The sequence below is a fragment of the Micromesistius poutassou genome (assembly GCF_964030765.1).
Source record: "Micromesistius poutassou genome assembly, chromosome: 2".
NCBI classification, from domain to species: Eukaryota; Metazoa; Chordata; class Actinopteri; order Gadiformes; family Gadidae; genus Micromesistius; species Micromesistius poutassou.
The window spans coordinates 22,484,048-22,510,427 of NC_140272.1; the positions used below are offsets into that span (position 1 = coordinate 22,484,048).

Here is a 26,380-nt window from a genome sequence, read left to right on the forward strand (position 1 = left end):
GAAAGTACGTAAGATGTCTCTAATTGAAAAACATGCTACATCTAATACCTCTATTCTTATATCTCTACTCGATATATTTATGTTACTCATACTATATCTTCTGCTCCACACAGCTATGGATCAGTGTGGATCCATGCACTACTTCATGTTTAGGGGATCAGCATCCGTCTTGTCAATGAAAGTGAAATCCATGCTGATCTGCTCTTATTGGGGCGTGCTCCCACTAGGCCGTCTGTACCGTTGCCCGAGTACGTCTGCCCCCTAAAGTCTAGATCGTTTGTCTAGTGTGAGCACGCCGTCCGTACTCCAGTACAGTTCAACTCCGTGGCCTCAGTACACTTCGGAGAGGTGTGCTCAGGCCACGGTACAGATGCTAATAAGCCGACACGCGCACACGCACGGATACGCAAACTATATGTACAAGAGGCAACTGTACCCAGTTGGGATTGCCCTAGTGTGAGCACAGGCCAGCGGCACAGTGGGGGGGGGGGTACTGGAGTATGGTACAGGGACACTTTGCCTAGTGTGAGTGCGCCCTTAAACTATGGTCAGTAGCGGCTTATACCGTGCTCTGGTACGGGTCTTGACGGGTCTCTCTGCTCTGTGAAGGCCAACACGGGCCAGATGGACGCCCCTGACCAGCGCTGGGCGATGGTGTGTAGCAACCTGGCGCTCATCCAGGTACCACTCAACGTCAAGGCTCCGTCTGCGTGGTATCACAACACACAGACACATGATACAGTCTGCCCTACGCATGCTGCAGGGACACCAGCTATACCTAAATAATAAATCACATGCTTTCTGCTTACTTATGATTACTACATGATCATATCATAACTACCTACACGTAACTCTCTAATTGACTTCACTCTGTTTGTATAGACTGTACGTGTTTTCTTAATGTTATAGCTACTGCAGGAAACACTCCAGAGCTTTGTCTTTAATGTCATTTATAAGAAAAGGCCTAGCCATTCGTCAGCCATTAGCGATCTGACAATCTCCGTCTGGAGTTCACCGCAACTGCCTCAGTTTGAGCCAATCACCCTTTAGACCTCTCCCAGCTCACTGCTGGGACCAATCAGGGCATCTCTGACGTCATTGATTCGAGGGAATCCAACTCACTGTCAACCACAGATGAGTGAAATGCAACAGTCTTTTCTGAATCCTGCTCTCTACTGGTTTATTCTGCTCACTCTCTTTTCTGAATCCTGCTGTTTACTGGTTTATTCTGCTCACTCTCTTTTCTGAATCCTGCTGTCTACTGGTTTATTCTGCTCACTCTCTTTTCTAAATCCTGCTGTTTACTGGTTCATTCTGCTCACTCTCTTTTCTAAATCCTGCTGTTTACTGGTTTATTCTGCTCACTCTCTTTTCTAAATCCTGCTGTTTACTGGTTCATTCTGCTCACTCTCTTTTCTAAATCCTGCTCTCTACTGGTTTATTCTGCTCACTACTCTCTCTTCACTACTCTCCATTCCTCACTACAGCGGCGGTCATTCATGGTAACGAGGATAAATGCTCACATCACAACGATCACAATCTCGTAGAATGGGTAGCGACCATACGGCCCTTTGATCATCCCGTCCATCCATCCCCTCGCCATCCCCGGAGCTCTGAGCGTCCCGGGGCCCTCTCTGTGCCCCCCCCCCCCCCCCAGGTGCAGGCCACCGTGGTGGGCTTCCTGGCGGCGGTGGCGGCGGTGCTGCTGGGGGTGGTGACCCGCGGCCGGCTGGACCTGGTCCAGGCCTCCGTGCTCTGTGCCAGCAGCGTCTCCACCGCCTTCATCGCCGCTCTGGCTCTGGGTCAGCAGACCGTGTTATTATATTATATATATTATCTTATTATTGTCTTATTCAGACTCCTATTCATCATTATTACTTATTTATTATTCTGACTCATATTCAGTTTTTAGTACTATTATGTTTATTCAGATTTTCTAATATATATGTATATAATATAATGAATATTAATGTACATATTAATACTAATACTTCTACTAGCTACTATTACTACTACTACTAATAATAATACATAATGTTATTTATAGAGCACTTCTCTAGACACTCAAAGACACTTTAAAGAGGCAATGAAGTGTAAAACCGTGTAAAATAAGGTATCAATCAAACAGGTATCAATTAAAATCCCAATCAAACCGTTTATAAAGTAAATGAGTTGACAGGAAGCAGGACAGAGGTGGGAGGCCTGGGGGGGATTTGGTCTCTAAAGAACTATGATTCTCAGAGCTATGAACTATGATTCTGAGAGCTATGAACTATGATTCTGGATGTGCGGGCAACATGAAAAGGTTGGATTAAAAATAGAAATGATAAATATAAAAAAAAGATGCTGCGATTTGAACGGTGTGCTGACCTGTTGACCTGCTGGTTCTGTTATGAAGGGCTGGTGATTTGGGGATTTGAACCCTGCTGGTTCTGTTATGAAGGGCTGGTGATTTGGGGATTTGAACCCTGTTGGTTCTGTTATGAAGGGCTGGTGATTTGGGGATTTGAACCCTGCTGGTTCTGTTATGAAGGGCTGGTGATGGTGGGATTTGAACCCTGCTGGTTCTGTTATGAAGGGCTGGTGATTTGGGGATTTGAACCCTGCTGGTTCTGTTATGAAGGGCTGGTGATGGTGGCCGTGATCGTGGGGTCCAGGAAGGTGGGGGTCAACCCGGACAATGTGGCCACGCCCATCGCAGCCAGCCTGGGTGACCTCATCACCTTGACACTGCTCGCCGCCATCAGCAGCTTCCTGTTCCGCCACAGAGGTCAGAGGTCACTCTCCCTGATCGACCCTCATTGGTTCACTGCTGCTGTGATCCACCGGGGTCAATTTGAAGACGTTAAAAAGTCCCTAGTGGATTCAGAACGATCACTAACGTCCACTAAAGGAAGGCAGCAAAGGGCAACTTTGATCATTTCCATAGTCTCTTGTTTAACTCTCGCTGGACCGCTAGGTCTTTGGTTAAAGCTCATGTCAGCGTCACACTAGTGGCCGTGTGATGCCCGTGTGATGCCCTGGGCCCGTCCCCTGGTGGCGCTGTCTCTGCTTCATGGTCCTGCGGTGGTGGTTGTTGGTTCTCATCAGAGTGTTGCCCTCCCCAGACCTGTGGCTCCTCCCCCCCGCCGTGGGCCTCCTCTTCCTGCTCCTGGTCCCCCTCTGGGTCTCGGTCGCCCGGCGCTCCCCGCCCGTCAGGGAGGTGCTGCGGTCGGGCTGGCGGCCGGTCCTAGTGGGCATGGCCCTCAGCAGGTAGCCCACAATGCAACGCTTCACCCGCACACCGACTCAGGATTTGACCACCTGACTCGTTCTCATGTTGAACTGTGAGTCGAGAAATGGCTCAAAGGTTGAAGGTTAAACAAATGTGTGTGTGTGTGTGTGTGTGTGTGTGTGTGTGTGTGTGTCTGTGTGTGTGTGTGTGTGTGTGTGTCGTGTGTGCATGTGTGTTCTTTGTTTGCATGTGTGTGTGTGTGTGTCTGTGTGTGTGTTTGTGTGCGTGTGTGGGTGTGTGTGTGTTTGTGTGCGTGTGTGGGTGTGTGTGTGCATGTGTGTGCATGTGTTTGTGTGCATGTGTGTGTATGTTTGCGTGTATGTTTGCGTGTGTTTGTATGTTTGTGTGTGTGTGTGTGTTTGTGTGTGTGCATGTGCGTGTGTGCGTGTATGCACGCGCGCGTGTGTGTGTGTGTGTGTGTGTGTGTGTGTGTGTGCATGTGTGTGTGTGTGTGTGTGTGCGTGCTGTATGCCTCTTTGTCCCTAGTGTCGGCGGTCTGATTCTCGACAGAACAGTGAGCGATCCGAGCTTTGAAGGCATGGCCATCTTCACACCCGTGATAAACGGTGAGTCTGGACCAGAGCCTCAAGCTCATGTTAGAAGAATCCCCTCAGGGGAGCATTAGACCCTATCGGTACCCTTTAGGTTAGGTCGTTATTCTGACATTAGGTGTTGCTTTAAAGGTCCCATGACATGGAAATCTGCCCCTTATGACATCACTGGTGGGCGTGTCCACCTAGATGTGTGCTGGATAGATCAGTCCACCAGCCGACCCAGTGGACTGTAGCAAACGTTGCTCATCTGTCCGTCACACATCTAGGTGGACACGCCCACCTGTGATGTCATAAGGGGCAGATTTTCAAAACGGCTTGTAACGGCGAATCACACCTCGCCTGGTGGCGTGTCCTGGGACCTTTAGAGAGAAAAGGCCTCCCTCAGTCGTGTTGAGCTCCTGGGTTTACCTTGGAAGAGTGTCATAAAGTCATTCAAACACTTCATTAAAGGGGTGATATCATGCTTTTTCGACTTTTCCCTTGGTTCTGTGATGTATGTATACAAGTCTGCTAAAATAGATAACCCTTTTCTAGTAGAAATGCAATTATTAAGCCTAAAAAAAGCGTGATATGGGATGTTTACAGCTTGAATGTGTCTGAAGCTGGACAGATGTATTATCGTTGGTCTGTTGCTCTGGTCTGGGGTTCATGAGGACGAGGGGCCGGCCGGTCGCCGCCTGCGTCTCCAGAGACCGGGTCTACCGCCGCCCCGCTTCCTCCCCACAACGAGCTGCACAAAGTCTGAGCGGCCCATAATAACGGGCCAGAGCTGAAGCGCGCGCCTGTGGAGAATGTAAACTAACCGGGCCCCTCCGCGCCGCTCAGCCCGGGCACAATGCAGCGCCCCGGCACAGGAAGTCTATTTGCATTCTGTTCAGCGCAGCACTCACTGCTGAAGCTCCAACCGTGATTTACTCCGCTTGTCTTCAGGGCTCGTATAAATCTCCAGACCTCTGACCAATGGACATCCTGGTGCAAGGTTGAATTTCACCGGTTCTCGTAAACTATAACATTTTTATGACAAAGCTAGAGTAGATTGGCTCTGTGTATTTCCTCTGAAGTTAAACCAATGAGGTCCGTCTGGCGCTGTGCGATGGGGGTGGGTCATGTTTGCCATAGAGACGGATTCCGTGAACAGGCCTCTAAGGTTCAGAGATTAGCGGGAATGTTTGCCTATTCATTTACTTTCATACTTCATGTTTTCCCATTTTAACCAAAAGATCATCCTGACCAGTTCAAATTCAGCCGGATGCTTAATGGTGTCCTGACCAGTTAAAGGTCAGTAACCAGTTCAAAGTCAGCTGGAAGCTTAATGGTGTCCTGACCAGTTAAAGGTCAGTAACCAGTTCAAAGTCAGCTGGAAGCTTAATGGTGTCCTGACCAGTTAAAGGTCAGTAACCAGTTCAAAGACAGCAGGTACTTACTTAACAGTGCCCTGACCAAAGACAGCAGGTACTTAACAGTGCCCTGACCAAAGACAGCAGGTACTTAATGGGGTCCTGACCAAAGTCAGCAGGTACTTGATGTTGTCCTGACCAGTGGTCTTTCCCCAGGCGTCGGGGGGAACCTTGTGGCCATCCAGGCCAGCAGGATCTCCACCTACCTCCACTCCTGCAGCTCTCCAGGGTCCCTGCCCCACGACATGGCCCGCCTCAGGCCTGGCCCCTGCACCACCTTCTGCTCTGAAGGTGCTTCAGCCGTCTCCACACTTACACACTGAAACCACAGGGGGCGCTGCGCTGCCATTCTGCTGTTTATTTGTCTGCTTTGACTGTGCTCAGAACAAGTCAAATGATTACACTCAACTACTAAATATTCAAATGTATTGTTTTACTGTTTTACAGATTGATCATAATGTTGATCTTTGTGTTTGTATTGCCACACAACTACAGACAGGGGGGAGACAGACAGACAGACATGTAATATGTAATATGTGTGTGTTCAACGTTTGGGTCGCTTGAGGGTATAAGCTGTGGTGAGGTCATCAGTCACCCCCCCAAGAGGTCCTCCTTCCTGGAGACGCTGGGAGGGGTGGGGGGCTGTGGGGAGGTGGTGGGGGGCTGTGGGGAGGTGGGGGGGGGGGGGGGCTGTGTGGAGGTGGTGGGGGGGGGGGGCTGTGTGGAGGTGGTGGGGGGCTGTGGGGAGGTGGTGGGGGGCTGTGGGGAGGTGGTGGGGGGGGCTGTGTGGAGGTGGTGGTGGGGTGGGGGGCTGTGTGGAGGTGGGTGGGGAGCTGTGTGGAGGTGGTGGGGGGCTGTGGGGAGGTGGTGGGGGGGGGCTGTGTGGAGGTGGTGGAGGGGGGCTGTGTGGAGGTGGTGGGGGGCTGTGGAGAGGTGGTGGGGGGCTGTGGGGAGGTGGTGGTGGGGAGCTGTGGAGAGGTGGTGGGGGGCTGTGGAGAGGTGGTGGGGGGCTGTGGGGAGGTGGTGTCCTCACTGCTGTGTGATCTGCAGGCGTTAACTCCAGGTCCTCCAGGGTCCTGCTGCTCCTGGTGGTTCCCGGTCACCTGCTGTTCCTCTACACCACCCGCCTCTTCCAGGGGGGCCACGCCGCCCTGACCCCCGCCTTCACCCTCTGCTACCTGGGGGCCGCCCTCCTCCAGGTCAGTCCTTCACCCTCTGGTCCCTGGGGGCCCCTCCTCCAGGTCAGATCCTCTGGTCCCTGGGGGCCCCTCCTCCAGGTCAGACCCTCTGGTCCCTGGGGGCCGCCCTGCTCCAGGTCAGTCCTTCACCCTGTGCTACCTGGGGGCCCCTCCTCCAGGTCAGACCCTCTGGTCCCTGGGGGCCCCTGCTCCAGGTCAGACCCTCTGGTCCCTGGGGGCCCCTCCTCCAGGTCAGACCCTCTGGTCCCTGGGGGCCCCTCCTCCAGGTCAGACCCTCTGGTCCCTGGGGGCCCCCCCCTCCTCCAGGTCAGACCCTCTGGTCCCTGGGGGCCCCCCCCTCCTCCAGGTCAGACCCTCTGGTCCCTGGGGGCCCCCCCCTCCTCCAGGTCAGACCCTCTGGTCCCTGGGGGCCCCTCCTCCAGGTCAGACCCTCTGGTCCCTGGGGGCCCCTCCTCCAGGTCAGACCCTCTGGTCCCTGGGGGCCCCCCCCTCCTCCAGGTCAGACCCTCTGGTCCCTGGGGGCCCCTCCTCCAGGTCAGACCCTCTGGTCCCTGGGGGCCCCTCCTCCAGGTCAGACCCTCTGGTTCCTGGGGGCCCCTCCTCCAGGTCAGACCCTCTGGTCCCTGGGGGCCCCCCCCTCCTCCAGGTCAGACCCTCTGGTCCCTGGGGGCCCCTGCTCCAGGTCAGACCCTCTGGTCCCTGGGGGCCCCTGCTCCAGGTCAGACCCTCTGGTCCCTGGGGGCCCCCCCCTCCTCCAGGTCAGACCCTCTGGTCCCTGGGGGCCCCCCCCTCCTCCAGGTCAGACCCTACCGCCCCACGCTGCGTTCAGGACCGTTCAGCTCGTACAAAAGGGCCCCAACCTGTCAGAAGACGTACTGTCATCCTCCATGTGTGGAGCCGAATCAGAACCCAGAGCTTTTCAACTTCTATAATAATAATAATAATATTAATAATAATAATAATAATAATAATAATAATAATAATAATAATTTGTATTGCACTTTATATTACTAGAATCTCAAAGTGCTACAGAGGAGTAAAAAATAAAATCTATGAGAATCAAAGCAATTACAACAATTATTAAAAATGACCAATAAATGGTTAAAAGGAGAACCTTGAGCAAAATGCTTTTTTTAAAAAGATACGTTTTTAAGTTTCATTTAAAAACAGCGGTAGTCTGTGGGGCCCTCAGGCGACCGGGGGGGGGGGGGGGGGGCGTTCCGCTCAGCCATGGTGCCGAGCTTTGTCCTTTGGGTCCGGAGGGGGGGTGTGTGTGTGTGGATGCTAATATATTCATTTTGACTGTGGCTAACTTGGCTTGGCTGAAGAGGCCCTCATTAATCAACGTGAGTCATAAGCAGCGGCGGCGGTCGCAGCGGCAGCGGTGGGAGCCTGTAGTCAGAGAGAGGATAGGACTAAGGCTAAGTACGGGGTGCATTCCATTTCACCCGCTGGCGCAGGCCTATAACTACCCCGCAGCACACAGACCTTATGAACAGCACTGTGTGTTTTTCTTCAGGCTCATTTTCTTTAAATACATCTTCAGCGGCAAAACCAAATTAGAGGGAAGGGCCCCCGCGGCGCGGCTATCTTTAGCTCTCGTGAGCTAGCACAGCGGCGTGCTGTGACAGAGGGTGATTTGTGCGCCGGGTGACGTAGCTCTGCGCCGGGTGTTCTTCCCCCTGGTCCAGGTGGTGCTGCTGCTCTACGGGGCCGACCTGACGGTGCGCTGGATGTGGAGCCGCGGGGTGGACCCCGACTCCTCCTCCATCCCCTACCTGACCGCCCTGGGGGACGTCCTGGGGACCGGCCTGCTGGCTCTGAGCTTCAGGCTGGTGGTCCCGGTCTGCCCCGGGACCCGGGACCAGGGACCAGGGCTCTGAGCTTCAGGCTGGTGGTCCCGGTCTGCCCCGGGACCCGGCACCCGGGACCAGGGCTCTGAGCTTCGGGCTGGTGGACCCGGGACTCCGACGGGGGACTGAGGTGCGGTTGGGGGCCCTGTGGGCCCCTGTGGGCCCCTGTGGGCCCCTGAGACTCTCCCTGCTCCCGGCTGGCTGTAGGAGGCACTACGGCAGTAACACGCGCTGTCCCAGCTCATGCTCTGGCTTGCTGCTGCGCTTTGACCTCGGCGTGTGTGCTCACTCTCCATCTGTCAACAGCCCGTCACTGACCCCCCGGTCCGAGGGGAACGTCCTCCAGAGCGGGCTCCTGGTGTAATGTTAGCCTGGTCTCTACTGGTGTAATGTTACACTGGTCTCTACTGGTGTAATGTTAGCCTGGTCTACAGGGCTATACTGGTGTAATGTTACCCTGGTGTACAAGGTGACCCTGATGTAATGTTACACTGGTCTACAAGGTGACCCTGATGTAATGGTACCCTGGTCTACACCACTTCATTTTTTTTTTAAGCTGCGTTGAACCCTTTGATCACGTAGGTCAATGCTTTACTGAAGCAGTCATTAAAAACAAGGTTGTTTTGACCATCACGCTGAAGATGCACTTCTAAATGTAAACCCTAGGTGTCACTTGGTGGATGGTGATTTGTTTTCTGCCTTTAAGGGACAGGGATTGTTGGCTTATTGCCAGCTTTGGAGAAATCCCCCACTTTTATTTCCAGATTTAGAATGTGATTGATCTGAATGTTTTTAGTTTTCATTGTGTAAACTCAAATCAAAGGTTTCGGCTGATATGAAACCAACACGAAAGCTTAATGAAAACATTTGAAGGTAATTATATCTAATTCCAGCCAAACAAATACTAAGATGTTATCTCCCTAAGTTCCCACATTGTTTTCTCCCACATTGATGAAATAAACTGTGGTCACGTCTCACTATGATGACCAGCCAAAGTCCCCAGTGATGAGTCAGACTGAGACCAGTGTAAACTTTAAACCCTGTCACAGCAAACCATTTAGCCCATGTGACTTGATAAGAGTTTGAGAAGTCATCAACAGATGATTGGTCATCATGATTGGTCGTCATGCCTGATAGTATATTAACTTTGACATTGGCAGGTAGTCTGTTATATTCAAACAATATACGGTTTTAGCATTTGTAGCTATACAATAGGCTTTAATATGAATATCTGCTTAGATGAATTGAATGGTATTTTTGTGAGATTATTTCAAATGTATTGTATTATTTACTACTACCCTGACCCAATTCGAATGCTATGTAATAATGCTTATTCATGCAGTAACTAATGTTAATGAATGGTTATTATTGTACCCTTTTTGTAAAGTGTGTCCCCAAATTAGAAATCGTATTCCCAAGGATAATAAGCATAATGTCACTTAAAAGAAGCTATCAGCAATTGTTGCTCCCCCACTGTGTTTTGATTGAGTCTCATGGTTCTCATGCAGTCCACTCTATAGTAGTGACCAGTAGACCAGTAGACCAGTAGACCAGTAGACCAGTAGACCAGTAGAACCAGGAGACTCAATCAATCAACAGAGTTGAATCAAAGCAACGCGGGCAGAACAAAAAAACGTAAAATCTGCATCTAATGTATTGTATGTGTTTTGTTTGAATAAAAGCTTTTCTCAACGTGATGCAGGATATGTAGTACTGTTGGTACTAAAATACTACAGTCTACTGTAGTACTGTTGTTGAGAACTGGGTTAGGGTTGCAGTCTCTTCTCTCTCTCCATCGGACTGAAATAGTCCCTGGGCTTCAGCTGGGAACCAGCTCCCACACGGCCTGCTGATGTTCCCTCATCCCGATATAGTGACCACTACATGCTACACTATTTTGGGAATAAGTATATGGGGTATTTGGACACTAATTATGCGCCAGCAGTCTGTTGGAGTTACGTGTATTGCTTCAACGAGCATTTAGATGTTGCACTTTTTGGTGAACCGTGTAACATGGAGACCACCTAAAGTAGTGCACTATAGGAGACCACCTAAAGTAGTGCACTATAGGAGACCACCTAAAGTAGTGCACTATATAGGAGACCACCTAAAGTAGTGCACTATAGGAGACGACCTAAAGTAGTGCACTATAGGAGACGACCTAAAGTAGTGCACTATATAGGAGACTACCTAAAGTAGTGCACTATAGGAGACCACCTAAAGTAGTGCACTATAGGAGACTACCTAAAGTAGTGCACTATATAGGAGACTACCTAAAGTAGTGCACTATAGGAGACTACCTAAAGTAGTGCACTATAGGAGACGACCTAAAGTAGTGCACTATATAGGAGAGTACCTAAAGTAGTGCACTATATAGGAGACCACCTAAAGTAGTGCACTATAGGAGACTACCTAAAGTAGTGCACTATAGGAGACTACCTAAAGTAGTGCACTATAGGAGACGACCCAAAGTAGTGCACTATAGGAGACCACCTAAAGTAGTGCACTATAGGAGACGACCTAAAGTAGTGCACTATATAGGAGACCACCTAAAGTAGTGCACTATAGGAGACCACCTAAAGTAGTGCACTATATAGGAGACTACCTAAAGTAGTGCACTATATAGGAGACCACCTAAAGTAGTGCACTATAGGAGACCACCTAAAGTAGTGCACTATATAGGAGACTACCTAAAGTAGTGCACTATATAGGAGACCACCTAAAGTAGTGCACTATATAGGAGACGACCTAAAGTAGTGCACTATATAGGAGACCACCTAAAGGGGGGTCAGAAAAGCCAATTGAACACATTTTGAGATTGTTCTGAGGATCAGACACATTGTAGTAGGACCAATAGACCGTCCTTTATGTTACTCCAATGTATTTATTGTATATTAAATGTGAGCCATCATTAAATGTAATGAAGAGACGGAGGAGACTGGTGTTTGAATAAGGTGACCATTGACGGTCCAGACCGGCGCAGCTGGAGGGACGGGGGTAGGTGAGGGGTGGGCTCCGTTCGTGTCATGAAATATCGCTCTGCATCCACACAGACACTGAACACCGACTGCCTCAACGTGTTTATTAGCAGACTCCGCCTGTTTTGGTTGGACTTTCTTCAACAGAGCCAGAAATATTGTAATAAATAAAATAGAAAGTGTCATTGTTGCAAAGGTCCGTACAGTACATGGTTGAACTGGTCCCAGTTCCACAGACTGGTGTTTCTGAGTAAAGGCCCGTCATCGAAGGCACATCGCTTAAAGACATTCATCTTCTAAATGTTATATAAATAGGACCATTACCCATCGTTCCTCTTGTTGCCTGGAAATGACACTTCAGTCTGAAAACAGCAGAATTAAGGTTGTCATGAAATAATGTGTCTAGCATACACACATACAGTAGACAATCATGTTATGGCTCAACTTTTGGAGTTAAACAAAAGAAAGGCTTCAGGCACTCTCTCTCTCTCGCTCCCGTTGTACTTGTTCGCCCAAGTGCCATTGTCTTTGTCAGACACATTTTTATGTCAAAGTTTTTGACTTGTCTGTGACCAGAATGTCACAGACAAGATCCATAATCACTGTCCACACACCTGACCTCGGGTACGGTGGCCCCCCAGGCCCAAACGCCCCCCCCCCACCTGACCTCAGGTACGGTGGCCCCCCGGGCCCAAACGCCCCCCCCCCCCCCACCTGACGTCAGGTACGGTGGCCCCCCCAGGACCCAAACGCCCCCCCCCCCACCTGACGTCGGGTACGGTGGCCCCCCGGGCCCAAACGCCCCCCCCCCCCACCTGACCTCAGGTACGGTGGCCCCCCGGACCCAAACGCCCCCCCCCCCCCCCCCCCACCTGACCTCGGGGGGGACCTCTGAGGCCCCCGGCGCCCTCACGTGAACTTGAGGTAGGCGGGCGTGGAGTAGTTGAAGAGCAGGAAGTCCATGCGGTACAGGTTGAACAGCTTCTTCTGGTAGAAGGGGTGGATGTTGCGGAAGAACTGCGCCGCCATGTCGCCCGTGGTGCGCGTGCTCTTGTGCGACGCCGGGAAAGCCACCTGCCCCTCGGCGCCCGCCAGCCGCAGCACGTAGCTGGAGTCCCGCTCCAGCGTCTCGTACTTGCCCACCACGTCGTAGTGGATGAGGCAGGGGTGGCACAGCGAGTGCACGCGCTCCCAGTGCTCGTTGAAGGGCTCCTCGCGCTGCGTGGCCGGGTCCACCAGGTAGTACACAAACTCCTCGAAGGACACGTCGTCGCCGGCCTCCAGCGCCTCGGGCCGCGGGTCGGGCCGGTGGCGCCGCACGATCTTGGTGCCGTAGCGCCGGTGGAAGGCCTCGTTGTAGCTGCGCGTGAACTTGTTGCGGTAGGCCGACACCAGCCGCTCGAAGGGCTCCCGCACGAACACGAACTTGAGGTAGGAGCGCAGGCGGCGGTTGATCTCGGCGGTGGAGTACTCGGAGAGCGTGCGCAGCGTGCCGGCCACGTGCGCCTCGTGCGCCGGGATGTCCAGCGGGTCGGTGCGGTGCGGGCCGGCCGCGCCCGTCAGCACCATCAGCACGCGCTTCCAGTTGGTGCACGCCACCTTGGGCACGTAGCAGTAGAGCAGGCCGTGCCGGTCGTCCACCACCACGTGCTTCAGGTCCTCGGGGATGAGCACGCGGCGCTTGCGGGTGTAGGAGCGGCACGCCTCCTCCAGCAGCTCCCGCCGGCCCTGGTGGGCGGCCTGCACCGAGGACTCCACCTGCAGGGGGACCCGGCCGCCACAGTTAACCTCTCCTCCGTGACGTCGTCGTCACATTAAGGGCATTCAGCAGACACTTTATACATAGTATAAGTACGTTTGTCAGAAGAAAGAAACAACAACATATCTCTGTCGGTACAGTAAGGATGTTCATAGAACCAAGTGCCAAGCACCAACAATTGTTAGGTTAACCCATTCCCCGTATACAACAAAGACAGCTAGGATAAGATGCTCCACAATTTTAAGTACTATAGTATTATCTTCCCTTACTATACTATTATCGTCCCTTATGTTGTACTAAGTACAACATAAGGGACGTACAACATACAATGAGTGCGTACATTCAGTGCCAGGGCTTACAAACACATACAATCATTGCGTAAGAGGGGTGTTTTTAGGAGAGTAAGGGAGGAGAGGGGGCGGTGGGGGGTGAGGGGGGAGGCTAAGCAGAGTCCAGGTGAACTCTGTCTGAACAAGTGAGTCCTAAGTCTCTTGCGGAAGCTGGTGAGCGACTCTGCGGTTTTGATCTGCGGCTTTGCTTTGATGTAGAGGCATCTCTGAATTGAGATGGTGTTTCATTAGCAAAATTGGAGAATATGATTAAAAACCAATAGAGCAGACCCACACATTTTAAGTGGATTGCATTTTAGGCAAGATTGTTTACATAGCCTCCTTCAGAACACAAAGGTTACTAGGTTCTTTTTAATGTCTTCACATTTTCAAGAAGTTCAAAGTAAACTAAATATGCCGTTGCCTGCAGACACATCTTTATAAAAGCATGAGAGCTCAGATGTGGTGGAAGCGTGTTCCAGATGTGGTGGAGGTCTAGTGAGGCTGGACCACTGGAGCAGTGATGATGAAGAGAGCTCTGGTGGGCTCACAACACCAGCACCTCTCAGATGGTCCAACATCGTTTAGTGCTTTACACTGGCCTGCCTACTGCCAGACCAAGCTCAACGGTAGACGTTGGTCTGGGGAGGCTGCTGTCTTTTTCTTCAGCACAAGAGGCGTGATCAACGGGCAGAAGATAGTTAAACCTATATTTCCGTAATACATAAAGTATTTCTCAAAAAGTTAGTTTCTCTCTGTGTATTGCCTGTTACTGCATCCTTGCATGTTCATTGTCTTTTAGCGCTATACTTACAATACAAATAGCCTGTTGCACTATTGTTGCACTGTTGTTGCAGTTCATTTTTGCTTGCTCACTCACCCCCACCCCCCCCCCACACACACACACACACACTTTAGCTATGATTCATGATTTTCCTACTAAAACAATTGCCTCTCAATGCATGAGTTTATTTGTGCAATGTTATATTGTCTGTTACATCAATGGTTTTTGCACTGATTGTTGTCACTATCCTTAATTGTTATTTGCTGTTATGAATTACAAAATGTCCCAAATCTATTTGTATGTATGTGGCCTAAATTTCAGTACACACATTTCATAAAAAAAAATATTTAAAAAATTGATCTACATATTGTTAAGCCAAAATGCAATAAAATGATTATTTAAAGGGGACATATTATACCACCAGGTTTAACACTATTGTGGTATTAGCACTGAATGTTTGAAGCATAAAAGAGTTCAAAAGCATCTAACAGAACCAATAGATAAGAGCCTGCATGATTACATCTAACAGAACCAATAGATAAGAGCCTGTATGATTACATCTAACAGAACCAATAGATAAGAGCCTGCATGATTACATCTAACAGAACCAATAGATAAGAGCCTGTATGATTACATTTGTGTCGCGGTTATGAGGAGGTCCTCGAAAATAACCCTGCCTTATGAGGGGTCCTTATGAGGGGTCCTTATGAGGGGTCCTTATGAGGGGTCCTTATGAGGGGCCCTTATGAGGGGTCCTTATGAGGGGCCCCCGGCCCCATGTGGTTTGAGAACCCCTGGGTTAAAACATTAGCAGTAACATTCTGGATCAGCTTCAGCTCTGATGGCCTTTTTAGAATGACCTGCAAAAATGATTCAGGTTTTTCAATCCATTAATTATGTTTGATTCTCAATGATTTTGTCATGGTCTTAACATGGCGATTAAAGTCAGACGTCTATGGCTACACCAACATAGACTTTTTTGTTGTTATCTTCAACGATGAGAGAGAAGAGAAAAAGTGATCCTCATCTGCACCAAAAACAATTATTTAAATTTTGGATGAAACTGTGGACCGTCCAATGATAGACTTGGACGGGCTTGTTTAATGTCATTTGTTTAATGACTGGCCATTGAACGGGCGGGGCTGTTGAGTGCGGTAGTAATGGTGTGAGAAAACTGTAGAAGCTAAAAATGTATATTTTGTTGTGCTAATTAAGAAAGTGCTTGAATACAACAATAAAGAACTGAATTACCCTATCCTGACAGGACTCTGCGTCATATACCAAACTCTGCACACACGCACAAACACACAAGTAAGCACAAACACACACACACACAAACACACACGCACGCACAAACACACACCCACAAACACACAAGCACAAACACACACACACACAAACGATCAGGGCCGGCAATCTGGGATCCTCCAGAAGATCTCCTGGCCAGAACCACAGCTCCAGAACCACCGCTCTAGAACCACAGCTCTAGAACCACAGCTCTAGAACCACAGCTCCAGAACCACAGCTCCAGAACCACAGCTCTAGAACCACAGCTCCAGAACCACAGCTCTAGAACCACAGCTCTAGAACCACAGCTCCAGAACCACCACTCTACAACCACAGCTCCAGAACCACCGCTCTAGAACCACAGCTCCAGAACCACAGCTCCAGAACCACAGCTCCAGAACCACCGCTCTAGAACCACAGCTCTAGAACCACAGCTCCAGAACCACCGCTCTAGAACCACAGCTCCAGAACCACAACTCCAGAACCACAGCTCTAGAACCACAGCTCCAGAACCACCGCTCTAGAACCACAGCTCCAGAACCACAGCTCTAGAACCACAGCTCCAGAACCACAACTCCAGAACCACAGCTCTAGAACCACAGCTCTAGAACCACAGCTCCAGAACCACGGCTCCAGAACCACAGCTCTAGAACCACAGCTCTAGAACCACAGCTCCAGAACCACCACTCTAGAACCACAGCTCCAGAACCACCGCTCTAGAACCACAGCTCTAGAACCACAGCTCTAGAACCACAGCTCTAGAACCACAGCTCCAGAACCACCGCTCTAGAACCACAGCTCTAGAACCACAGCTCTAGAACCACAGCTCTAGAACCACAGCTCCAGAACCACCGCTCTAGAACCACAGCTCCAGAACCACCGCTCTAGAACCACAGCTCTAGAACCACGGCTCTAGAACCACAGCTCCAGAACCACAGCTCCAGAACCACAGCTCTAGAACCACAGCTCCAGAACCACAGCTCCAGAACCACAGCTCTAGAACCACAGCTCCAGAACCACAGCTCCAGAACCACAGCTCCAGAACCAAAGCCCCCTACCCCGGGTCAGCCAGTTCACTCTGGCCTCCTCGGACAGACCCCTCATTCACTGCCGCCCCCCCCCCCACCCCTACCGGTTCAGTGTTGGTCTCTCCCACCTCCGCTGCAGGCATCTGGCCCTCAGCAGGACCCCCCCTGGATAACCTCACGGCCCGCGGGCGGCCAGCCTACCTGATCTCACACACACCTTCTGCCTCTACCCAGAGCCTCCTGACGCCGGCTGGCTGAGCCCAGCTCGGTGTGGTGAGGTCCATGACATCACTGGCACCTTACTGGGACTCAGAGCAGTTTAATGCTCCCCTGTGATTAGCTCACCAAAGGGCTTTTCAGGTAGCGTTTAATTATCAGATGCAATCTATTTTGACCCTTTGTGAAACATTCGGACCAAACCAACTATTAACACTGGTCTTCAATAGGATACTTATTATACTTAGACGAGAAGAAAATTAATATGTGAATCAATATTTCAATCATTCAAATGAAGACCTATACATATAATATAGTCAAACACTGAATTCAGACGGTCAGTCTAGATCTGTGTGGTATGGTTGCTGTATAACGAAATCATGCTCGTTATTTCAGCTGTGATGATGTCATCTCATTGCGTAACATTGTCTGGCACTAAACCGCACCAATTTATGTGTCCACACTGATTCTAGACGTTCTGTGTTAAAGTAAGAAATGCAATCATTTTAAATCTCTGCGGTCCAGTTGCAGTCGTAGCAGAAATGAGGGTGGAAATGTGTAATACTTTCCTATTATCCACAGCGAATAGGAAAGAGTTTGCCAGCATGCCGCCTTTAACTTAACTTAAGTGATAAGTGACCCTTTCCCTTCCTCGCAGCTCCAGTCGTTTTTTTTAAATATAAAATCAAAGAACATAATATAGGTGGGATCTAGGAACACTTGAACATGAATACGAAGAACCTGAACCTTCTGACTAAAATAAACGTCGATAGAAATAAATCAAATTCATACTGTGGTTCTGGATGCCATTTCCCCCAGAGACCAAACACCTGATGTGAAGCCAGCAGCGTTGTTAAAGGAACACAAACACGAGCAGCATCAGCTGGAGAGCCAGTAGACAGCCTCTGCATTCACTTCGTCTGACACCTCTCAGCGCGGGGGCGTTAACCAAATGGCTCCACTTCAGAGAGGGTAAAGCAGATCATTTGATTGGTCGACAGACACCTAGGCTATCCGAGATGAACCCTCCTCACCGGTTTCTCGTTGCAACACAGTGGCGATCTAAAACCTCGACGCCTGACTAGCAACAACGACGACACACGTCCTCCGCAGGGTGCCACTCAGACCACCGAGCACAGAGATTCACAAGCGCAGAGAAAGCGACTGAAAACACCCGGCAGGGCGTGCCAGATAACACCAGCGCGGGTACATGGGCCCGTGCCCCATCTGTGGCCTCATACAGAGCCATAATTGGAAACAGCCCCCAGCCAGCCTTTATTACTGTGCTCTGTTGTTGGGCAAACTACCCTATAGTGTGTGTGTGTGTGTGTGGGTGTGTATGTGTATGTGTATATGTGTGTGTGCGTGTGTGTGTGTGTGTCCGCCCTAGTACGGCAACACTCATTTTAACAATCGAGGTTGGCTTTAAGACCACCTCTAGGAATATGAAAGGCTCTCTGACGGCCTCCGTACATGCAGTCCTGAATGACTGCTTGTAAACAGCCTGTTAGAAGGACCGGATGAGCCAATGACCGACCTGCTCCCTGGGTCAATGGAGTGATTACTAACTATACAATATACCGTATATCTTTTAGCACACATCTATCCATAAATGGGCCGTAGTCACTGATCCAAGCGCAGTTCCACCCCCCCCCCCCCCGCCCCCCCAGCACCCAGCTAGAGCCGAGATGGCCGCTGGAGGTGAATGAGGCCCGTGGTGCGTTGAACTGACCTGGTCGCCGTCGTACAGCGTCTGAAGTGGACTCCTCCTGGATTTCTGCCCGTTGGTCCTTTCACTGGCGGGCTCAGAGGCTGAGGGGAACAGAGACACGTCTGTCAGGGACGCCAATAGAGAGGCTTCTGTGTGCGGCGCGCCGGAGAAGGGGGATCTGTTACAGCATCAAAGGCCCCTCCAGAACGGGTAGGAAGCCCAGAGTCGACCGGTGGATGATGTGGCGTCAGTAAACGCCGTGATAATTACAGAAGAAGATAGTTTCAAGGGATGTCGTGAACCAGCACACAACGCCGCCCTATCACAGATGGTCTGTGTGATAGAACCGCAGTCGGAAATAGCTGCATCCTACACGTGAACCTCCTAAGATGGCACAATTTGATTGGTTCGCTATACCGGAGTTTGAGGTCTCAGTCTCGGGATATTGCCCAATATCCCGAGACTGAGGTCTCAAACTCCGGATATTGTTTTCGTCGCGTGACGGTCGTCTCGTCACGCTAATAAAACCAAATAAACCGCCAATAAAGACAAGTAAATCCCGGCAAAAAGTGTTATCCTGTTTTATTTGTGGAGTGTTCACGTGTGTGTAGTATATACTAAAACAGTTCTTCACCTCAGGCTCTGTGAATAGTGGGGCTATTCCCCACTATGTTAACTATAAGGTGACATCCAAGTTGACGTGGTTATATCTAGGGCCATACGGATCACAAGCCTATAGATTAGGCTCTAGATCCGCAACTTATGTACTAATCTGGTCATTCTGTAGAGTAAGAAGAAGAGTGGGCATATACAGACCATTACTTAATTGCCCTTAATCAAACCTGGCAGCATAGTTATATTCAGTACGGAGCCTTTATCGTACGACAACATGTTCAAGGTAATAAAGAATTAGGGTCAGTTTCTTGCATTGCATATTAAATCAATAAACACATAAAAAGGAATCTCTGCAGTACAATAAGCTTTATGAACTCCCCTTGCTTAGCCCACTGTCACCGTCGGGATGAAAGAAAAAGGTGGAGATGTTCATCTTATTTATTATAAGATGACCCATTCGAATATTAAATATTATCATTATTTATGGTACGTTATGAACATGCTCAACATGTTTATAGGCACAAAAGTCATACTGCAAATAATAACACTCCCCCAGAAAACAATGTTTAAATATTGAATCTAAAAGTAACAAGTCTTCCCCAGCAGTTTAAGAGTTCCTCATGTCCAACATCTGGTCTGAGTTTGGTTTCATCTTCTGAGCATTAAAGTGTACCGTCTATTTTACATTTGAGCAAAGTAGTAAATAATGTGAGCGTGACTCATCCTACAACGTTGAATCAAGGGAGAGGAGGGGTGCAGCGACCAAATACGGACAACATCTTCTAGCACCACATGGGCCACTTCATATCTCGATAACGATACAACATGTTACAGTACTGTAGGAGTGTGTGTGGCTGATTATAGCAGCCTGACCTGGCCCTGTCTGACCGGACTCTGGGGCTGGGTGAGGCTACACACCTGTTGAGCCCATAGAGTAACCAGTGTGCAGCAGGTTGAAGCAGAACATCACCACACACACACGCACGTTCTCCTGCATGGCTCCATGGGGCGCCAGGCTATGGATCATTGTCTACAAACGGTCACAATAAACCGGCTTTCAACACCACCACCCCGCATCCTAGTCTGGAGGAGGCTGGCAACAGTCACCTAGGTGGTGTAACGGTGTCGGTTTCCTCCAGGACCCATATTGTCCGTCTGGACAGATGTTTTCTGGACACTGAAGTTTTAGGAAACTTCAAAAATCTTCTAAATAACCACAGGTGTATAGGGCAAACTATTTGGTACATAATCTATGGATGTGTCTGATAAAATGTTATCCTGTCATCCTTTGACTGATTCATTTAAGATACATTCAATATATTTTGGTTTGTTGAAAGACTGAACACACACACACACACACACACACAATCCTTGTTGATGAATTCACTTTGACATTCAATATTCCCCCTTTTTTGCTTTCCAGCTCAATGAGAGCTGATTTAAGATTGTTGTTGTTTATACAATGGGCAATGTTTCACATATTTCGTTTGAGTGCCACCACGTGATGTCATTGATATTAGGGGGAAAACATGTTGAATATCAACATCGTATGGTATGCAACGAATATTGAATCAGGCTTTTGAGAACTCTAGCCATACATGGTAACGCATCTCAGACACAACACACAGTATATTGCATTTAGGCCTAGATGCCTGTATTGTACAATTTGAGAGACATTGTTTGAGACATTAAATGTATTTGGTAAAGACCGACTTAATATAATGTATGTAATGTGTTGAACACATTGGTGTTATCATGAGAGATATCTGGAGAAGCTGTGGAGGGGTTTGTCTCCGTGGTCCTGCAGGTCATATTTCCACGGTTGGGATCGCTCCATCCCAAACAGCGAACCAGAGAATAGAAGGCCGAAGAAGGCTACATCAACGTCAGTAGCGTCTGGTTTATGCTACTGTCGCAATCAAACAGCAGAACCCAAGGTGCCAAAATATTACCTCAAAACCATCAAAAGAATTCACAGGGAATGGCTCTGCCACTCACAGAGGCTCATCTTTTCATTTTCAGTTTTTCATTTTCAGTACAGCTCATTTCTGGTCAGTTCATTGTGCACAGACCGGAGTGAGTAGGAGAAATCCCCGAGTGGACCGAGCAGTGGATGAGATGACACTGAACCAAAAGCATGGTTGCAGTGAACATTTTCCAAGTAATAATTCCCTGAAGTACACAGAAGAGGAGCACTTCTTAAAAAAAGTACAGCGATCCCATTGACCACCGCCTCCCTCTAAAAGCTTTCCCACTTCACCGCCATGTGAGGCGAGCCCACACTTAGAGTGGGACCACTCCCAGAGGCTTCCGTGTTCTTGCCTTTAATGTTGGGGAGGGGACACTCGTCTGTAATGTCTGTAATCTCTTGGCATCTGATTGGTAGAGAAGCACTTTTACAACAAGCGGTGGTGGCGCACGCGATACACCTGAAAGAGTAGCTGTTTGTGGTCGCTGCGTTGCTAATGAAGCATCAGTGATGTTTGGGAATTAGGGGGCAATTGGTGAGGACGACTCAATATAGTAACAGAACCCAGCCACTGACTGTAAACACGTGGATGAGCCCTTTCAGTGTTCAGAAATGTCAACCCCCCCCCCCTCCCCCCCGCCCTGGCCCCACACACACACTAACACGCCCGTCACAATCATGCCAGCCTTTCATTAAAAAAAAAAGTCTGTTACGGAAAATGCATCCTATAAAAAGCCCAATGTGTGCTCCTCATGTGCCGGCCTCCCACTGTGCTCTGTGTGGAGGGCGCTGAGCGGGAGCCCTCCTGCTCTCTCTCTCTCAGCTCCAGAGAGCTGCCCTGCTGGGGACACTGTGCCCGAGAGAACCTCCTCCACGACCCTTGGTGCTGGTTGTAGATGTGTACTGGCTGTACTGGGGCTGTACTGGCTGTACTGGCTGTACTGGCTGTACTGGCCCAGCCTCCTGTCCTCCTGATCCCTGCCGTGCCTCGGAGGCCGTGCGAGTCCAACCTCCTCTCTATCCTTCTCTTAGAACTTCTGAGAGAAGGATAGAGAGGAGGTTCCTTCCAAATCTTCTAAGTTAGAAGATTTGGCTTTCAAAGGCTTCAGCAGCTAAACACTCGATTAAATCAAATGGGGCACAGCTGTGAGGGGGCATGCCAATGCCCGTTGACTTCCGACCCAGGACTCGCTCGAAATGTTTGAACTACGAAATGTCCAATTTGTTTAGCGTTCAAACGTAATGGGAGGACGTTACACATTAATGATGTGGGACTAATTGGATCAAGTGTTTAAGCTGCAAAGCTAAAAAACACACGAGCTGTCCTCCGCCAATGCCATCACACAATGTAACGAGGTTCTAAAAGGGTATTTAGATTTGATTACACTTGTAGGGTAGTATTGAAGTGATGACGCCTCACAGCACCGAATGTACTGGAGAGTCAGATCCTGTTTTGCCCTCTTCCATGTTGACCAGCTGGCTCAGCTGTCAGCTTCTTTGTTTCTTGTTTTTTTTGGGGGGGGGGAGGGGGTGGGGGGGGGGGGTGAGGGTCAATGACATGGAGCACTGAGTGTTGAGCTCCCAGGGCTTTGCTTGCGGGGTCGTCATGGCCGGGGAACAGCTGGGTCACTCTGAGCTGTCAACAGACCCCCGGTGACATGGGATCACGCACCCAGAAAGGGCCACTTAGCGGGGCCATCCAGACACACGGTGGGGCCCCACTATTGCTTTGAGGATCAGTAAGACCCTCCAAACTGAGAACTCTGAACTGTCTTCACCTGACCTATGTTTGAAGGCATTACTTTCTTGAGCTAGCTTTTCTGGCACAGAAATCCAAAAGCCATCTGCTCCTGGGTCAAAAGACAACAGGTCGTAAAGTTAGCAACCAAAGATCTTTCTTGATGTCCATGTTCTACGACGCCTGTGTGGAATTAATAACTAGAGGAAGAGGGAAAACGGTTCAATTCTTCTGAATGGTTCAGTCCTAACTATGTCCTGAACACAACCATGGCTTAAAATGTTCACGAAACACCAAACATGCAGGCGTTCTGTTAACGTTCTGCGTTGCAAAACAATTCCGTTTTTCCTTCCATGCCCCTGAGTCGAGCCCAGACACGCGGGGCAGGAGGAGATAATGACAGCAGCTCATCTTCTCTTTTTGGCCCAAAATATACCTTGCTATAGGACTGTGCCTGTGGGCTATAGTTGTGATATATTTAAAGGAGTGTCTCACATAGTTAGAGAGGTTTGTACATTAAGGTAAGGGAGAGGCTTAAGGCTCCTATGACTCTAACGTTGTAACATTCCTCAGGTGTCCCAGTAACATTCCTCTATTCAAGCGTCATTTTATGACTAGTCTTTTAACGAGGACCAAGAGCGACAAACAGAGAGCCCCAAAGCATCTCTACCTAATTCTGCCTGCGCAGGAAATTGGTGTATAATTCTGCGGCTAACTGAAGCTATCACTTTAAAAACCAAGTGACCTTTACCACAGACCAAGCATATGGACTTTTTTTTTTCTAAAACAGCAGACAGAGCGTTTCTCTTACTGTGTTGCTGATTCAGAGTTAAAGAAAATGGCAGATTTGAGAAACACTGTATGAGCAACACATGGTGAACCCCAGCAACACCAGCATCCTAAAGCCAGTTCATCTTGTGCTTAAATGCAGTTACTTGCCTGGAATACAACACAATCTGTTCAGAATACTTTTGTGTGGTGCAGTGAAAAAAAACAATAACATTAAAAAGCTATGAAGATCTCCATCATTGAGACACATTGAGCATTGGGCATTTAAATTTGACCACTGCGTTTGTTTTTCCGAATCTAAAAGAAAAGCAGAACTGGTATTGGATATATAAGAAGTGAATCTGAAATGAAAGAAGTGAATCTGAAATGTTTCTCACAGTAGCCTACAGATTCACGGGGCCAATGCCATGGCTAGGTATGTCTGAATGAGGCCATTGTGAGCAGCAGAGTGGGACCTGGAAGAGGTGGAAACTGGTCAGAATGAGAGCCAAGATCTACACCAGCTGGAGGTCCCAGGCCTCGGTGTCCCGTGGCAGGGGGAACTCAAGATCTACACCAGCTGAGGTCCCTGGCCCCAGTGTCCCGTGGCAGGGGGAACTCAAGATCTACACCAGCTGGAGGTCCCTGGCCCCAGTGTCCCGTGGCAGGGGGAACTCAAGATCTACACCAGCTGGGGGTCGCAGGCAAGCAAAGGGGCTAATTAAACTGTTCCTTCGTTTTAGTTCACAATCCCACGAGTGATAGTGACATCCAATTAAGTCCCGGCAGCTGAAATACACTCATCCGTGAACAACGGCCAAGAGGAATAGAAGTGAGGCTGCATTCATGTGTAGTTACATTCATGAAGTTGTGAGAGGATTTACTGGAGGTTTGCATACTCCTGGACTGCCACACGTGTTTAGATTTAAGTAATGATTCTGCTCATACACACTGCAATTTGACATGAATTGAAAAGCACATTCATATTCTGTTCGTTATCCATTGATGTCGTTAGATGTTATATTTTACATTACATACACCACCTGAGGCCTTCATAGTAGGCTATCGAGCCAACATGAATGCTGAATGGGACATGGGTGTAAATCTCTTTCATAAATTACATTCAATATGTTGTCAACTCACCTTGTTTCAAATTGTTCTGACAATAGAAAATGGCTATGATGAAGCATCCTAAACACATGGCCAGGACCATTCGGTTCCCTTTGGGCTTCTTCATCATCAATCTCGGCCGACTACCACCAACCCGTCTGGGATGATCCGTGTGCGGCGGTTCATGCGAGACGAGCCCCCCCCTGCTTCAGTGATCAGATACCGGGGGAACGAGGCTACGCCGAGACCATGGAGGACCACCGAGCCCGACGGTGAAGTTGTGGTCGGCTTCCCCTCGTCCTGAGGTCCATCCTGGTATAAAGCCTTCAGATTGGGGCTCACAGACTCCACCGCATCGCAGGCGAAACCAGAGCAACCAACCGGTGGACGCTGATCGGTCGGTTCAGATGTTCAGATGGTATATCCAGACACCGGGAGAGCGTGTAATGCGCTCTGGAGAAGCCGTACAGAGGCTCGGGGGGGGGACCGGGCGTTTCTGACCCTCTGGCCGGCCCCCTGTTAACAAAGGGGGTCGACGGAGCCGCTGCGCCCCCCAGCGTCGGCCCGGGGTAGGGCAGAAAATTATTCTTTGATATTTCCGTTCGAAGTATTACCATATTACCATTATCAGATGTTTTACAAAGTTAGGAATACGAATAATTAGTTAAAAATAATTAACAATATTGAATTGTGTTGAGAATTTCAAATATTGTAAATTCAATCTACAACGTAGGCTTTATAGTCCCATGTCCCCTAACGCATATAACATGTGATCTAGTTGATCCAGCCTAAGATTGATTTCATGTATCTCTTCCATTGTGCAATTGATCAGACTTTTAATGCGAATCAGATTACATGTGAGGAAGAGAACATTGAACCCTTAAAGTTCTGCAAAACTAGTTTCCAATAAAACGATCATTATTTGGGGGGGGGGGGGGTCATAATAGGAGTCTTCATCTCAGAGAGCTGGTACAACCGGATAGTGACGTAACACCTCCACTAGCAGGGTGTAGCACCCTACAGTCGAGAACCAGGGGGTGACCGGGGGGCCGGCCTGGCGACACCGCGGGGTTAGCAGCACCAGTGAGGAGTGCCGTGGGATATGGGCTGACCACAGGGGGTCTGTGCACCGCAGGGGGGGTTGGGGGGGGGGGGGGCACCAGCAGAGCGTTGCAGTGTCGATCAGCCCAGCCTGGAGAAAGAAGAGAAACCACCATCTGATCTCCCACAATCACTGAACACCAACACTGGAGGCCTGGGTACAAAGTAAAGCAGATTGGGGGGGGGGACCACATGACTAGGGAGCAGGTTTTCCTTAATCTCTCTCCCCCCCCCCCCACGTGACCTGATAACTCCCGTGCTGTTATGAGGTACAGCGGGAGAGCGGAGGGCTGGTCCACCAGGGGCCCGGTCGGGAGCGGGTGGGGGGCCCGGTCTCTCTGCAGGGTCCAGGGGCTGAGGCCCCTGTAGGGTCCGGAGGTGGTCAAGCAGCCACTGATCCAAACGGAGGGCTCTTGTACATGGAGGTCGTGTGCAGCCTGTTTCAGGGTCTTCTCTGGGACTGGACGAGCTGCTTCCCTGCTTTGGGTCTCAGTGTAAATATGACTTTCTGAACGACCAGCCAGACAAAAGCAGTCAAGGCTGAGGTTCAATAGCTACATCCAGGTCAGAGGTCGGAAGCTTTGCAGTTTTTTTATGAGGCCTACTTGAATTTGAGCCAAAGAATAGTTTCAACAATAATCATTCAACCATTTTGGGAAGATTCATTGCAAATAAAACATTTACATTTAGATAATTATACTTTGTCTTAT

At 49.5% G+C, this 26,380-nt stretch overlaps 2 protein-coding genes across 3 annotated transcripts in view; one reads left to right on the forward strand and one right to left on the reverse strand.

The window, feature by feature from the left end:
• LOC311338849 (solute carrier family 41 member 1-like) overlaps nt 1-9,753 on the forward strand; it is a 20,354-nt gene extending 10,601 nt beyond the window's left edge. The window contains exons 3-10 of one of the 2 annotated variants that reach the window (XM_084464177.1): nt 610-681; nt 1,658-1,802; nt 2,624-2,770; nt 3,108-3,252; nt 3,761-3,840; nt 5,382-5,516; nt 6,276-6,424; nt 8,116-9,753. In XM_084464177.1, coding sequence (XP_084320303.1) covers nt 610-681; nt 1,658-1,802; nt 2,624-2,770; nt 3,108-3,252; nt 3,761-3,840; nt 5,382-5,516; nt 6,276-6,424; nt 8,116-8,307 — 1,065 coding nt within the window. In that variant the 3' untranslated portion in view covers nt 8,308-9,753. Of the gene's footprint in view, nt 1-609; nt 682-1,657; nt 1,803-2,623; nt 2,771-3,107; nt 3,253-3,760; nt 3,841-5,381; nt 5,517-6,275; nt 6,453-8,115 lie in introns of those variants that run through there. The other variant, XM_084464178.1, reaches the window with a different exon arrangement.
• A 2,392-nt stretch (nt 9,754-12,145) lies between these two features.
• On the reverse strand, nt 12,146-25,034 carry LOC311338854 (carbohydrate sulfotransferase 11). The gene is made up of 3 exons (XM_084464183.1): nt 24,603-25,034; nt 18,391-18,470; nt 12,146-13,013 (listed from the first exon to the last, which is right to left on the reverse strand). The coding sequence occupies exons 1-3, from the start codon at nt 24,697-24,699 to the stop codon at nt 12,165-12,167; spliced, it is 1,026 nt and encodes a 341-aa protein (XP_084320309.1). The 5' UTR covers nt 24,700-25,034; the 3' UTR covers nt 12,146-12,164.
• Between the last annotated feature and the right edge of the window lie 1,346 nt (nt 25,035-26,380).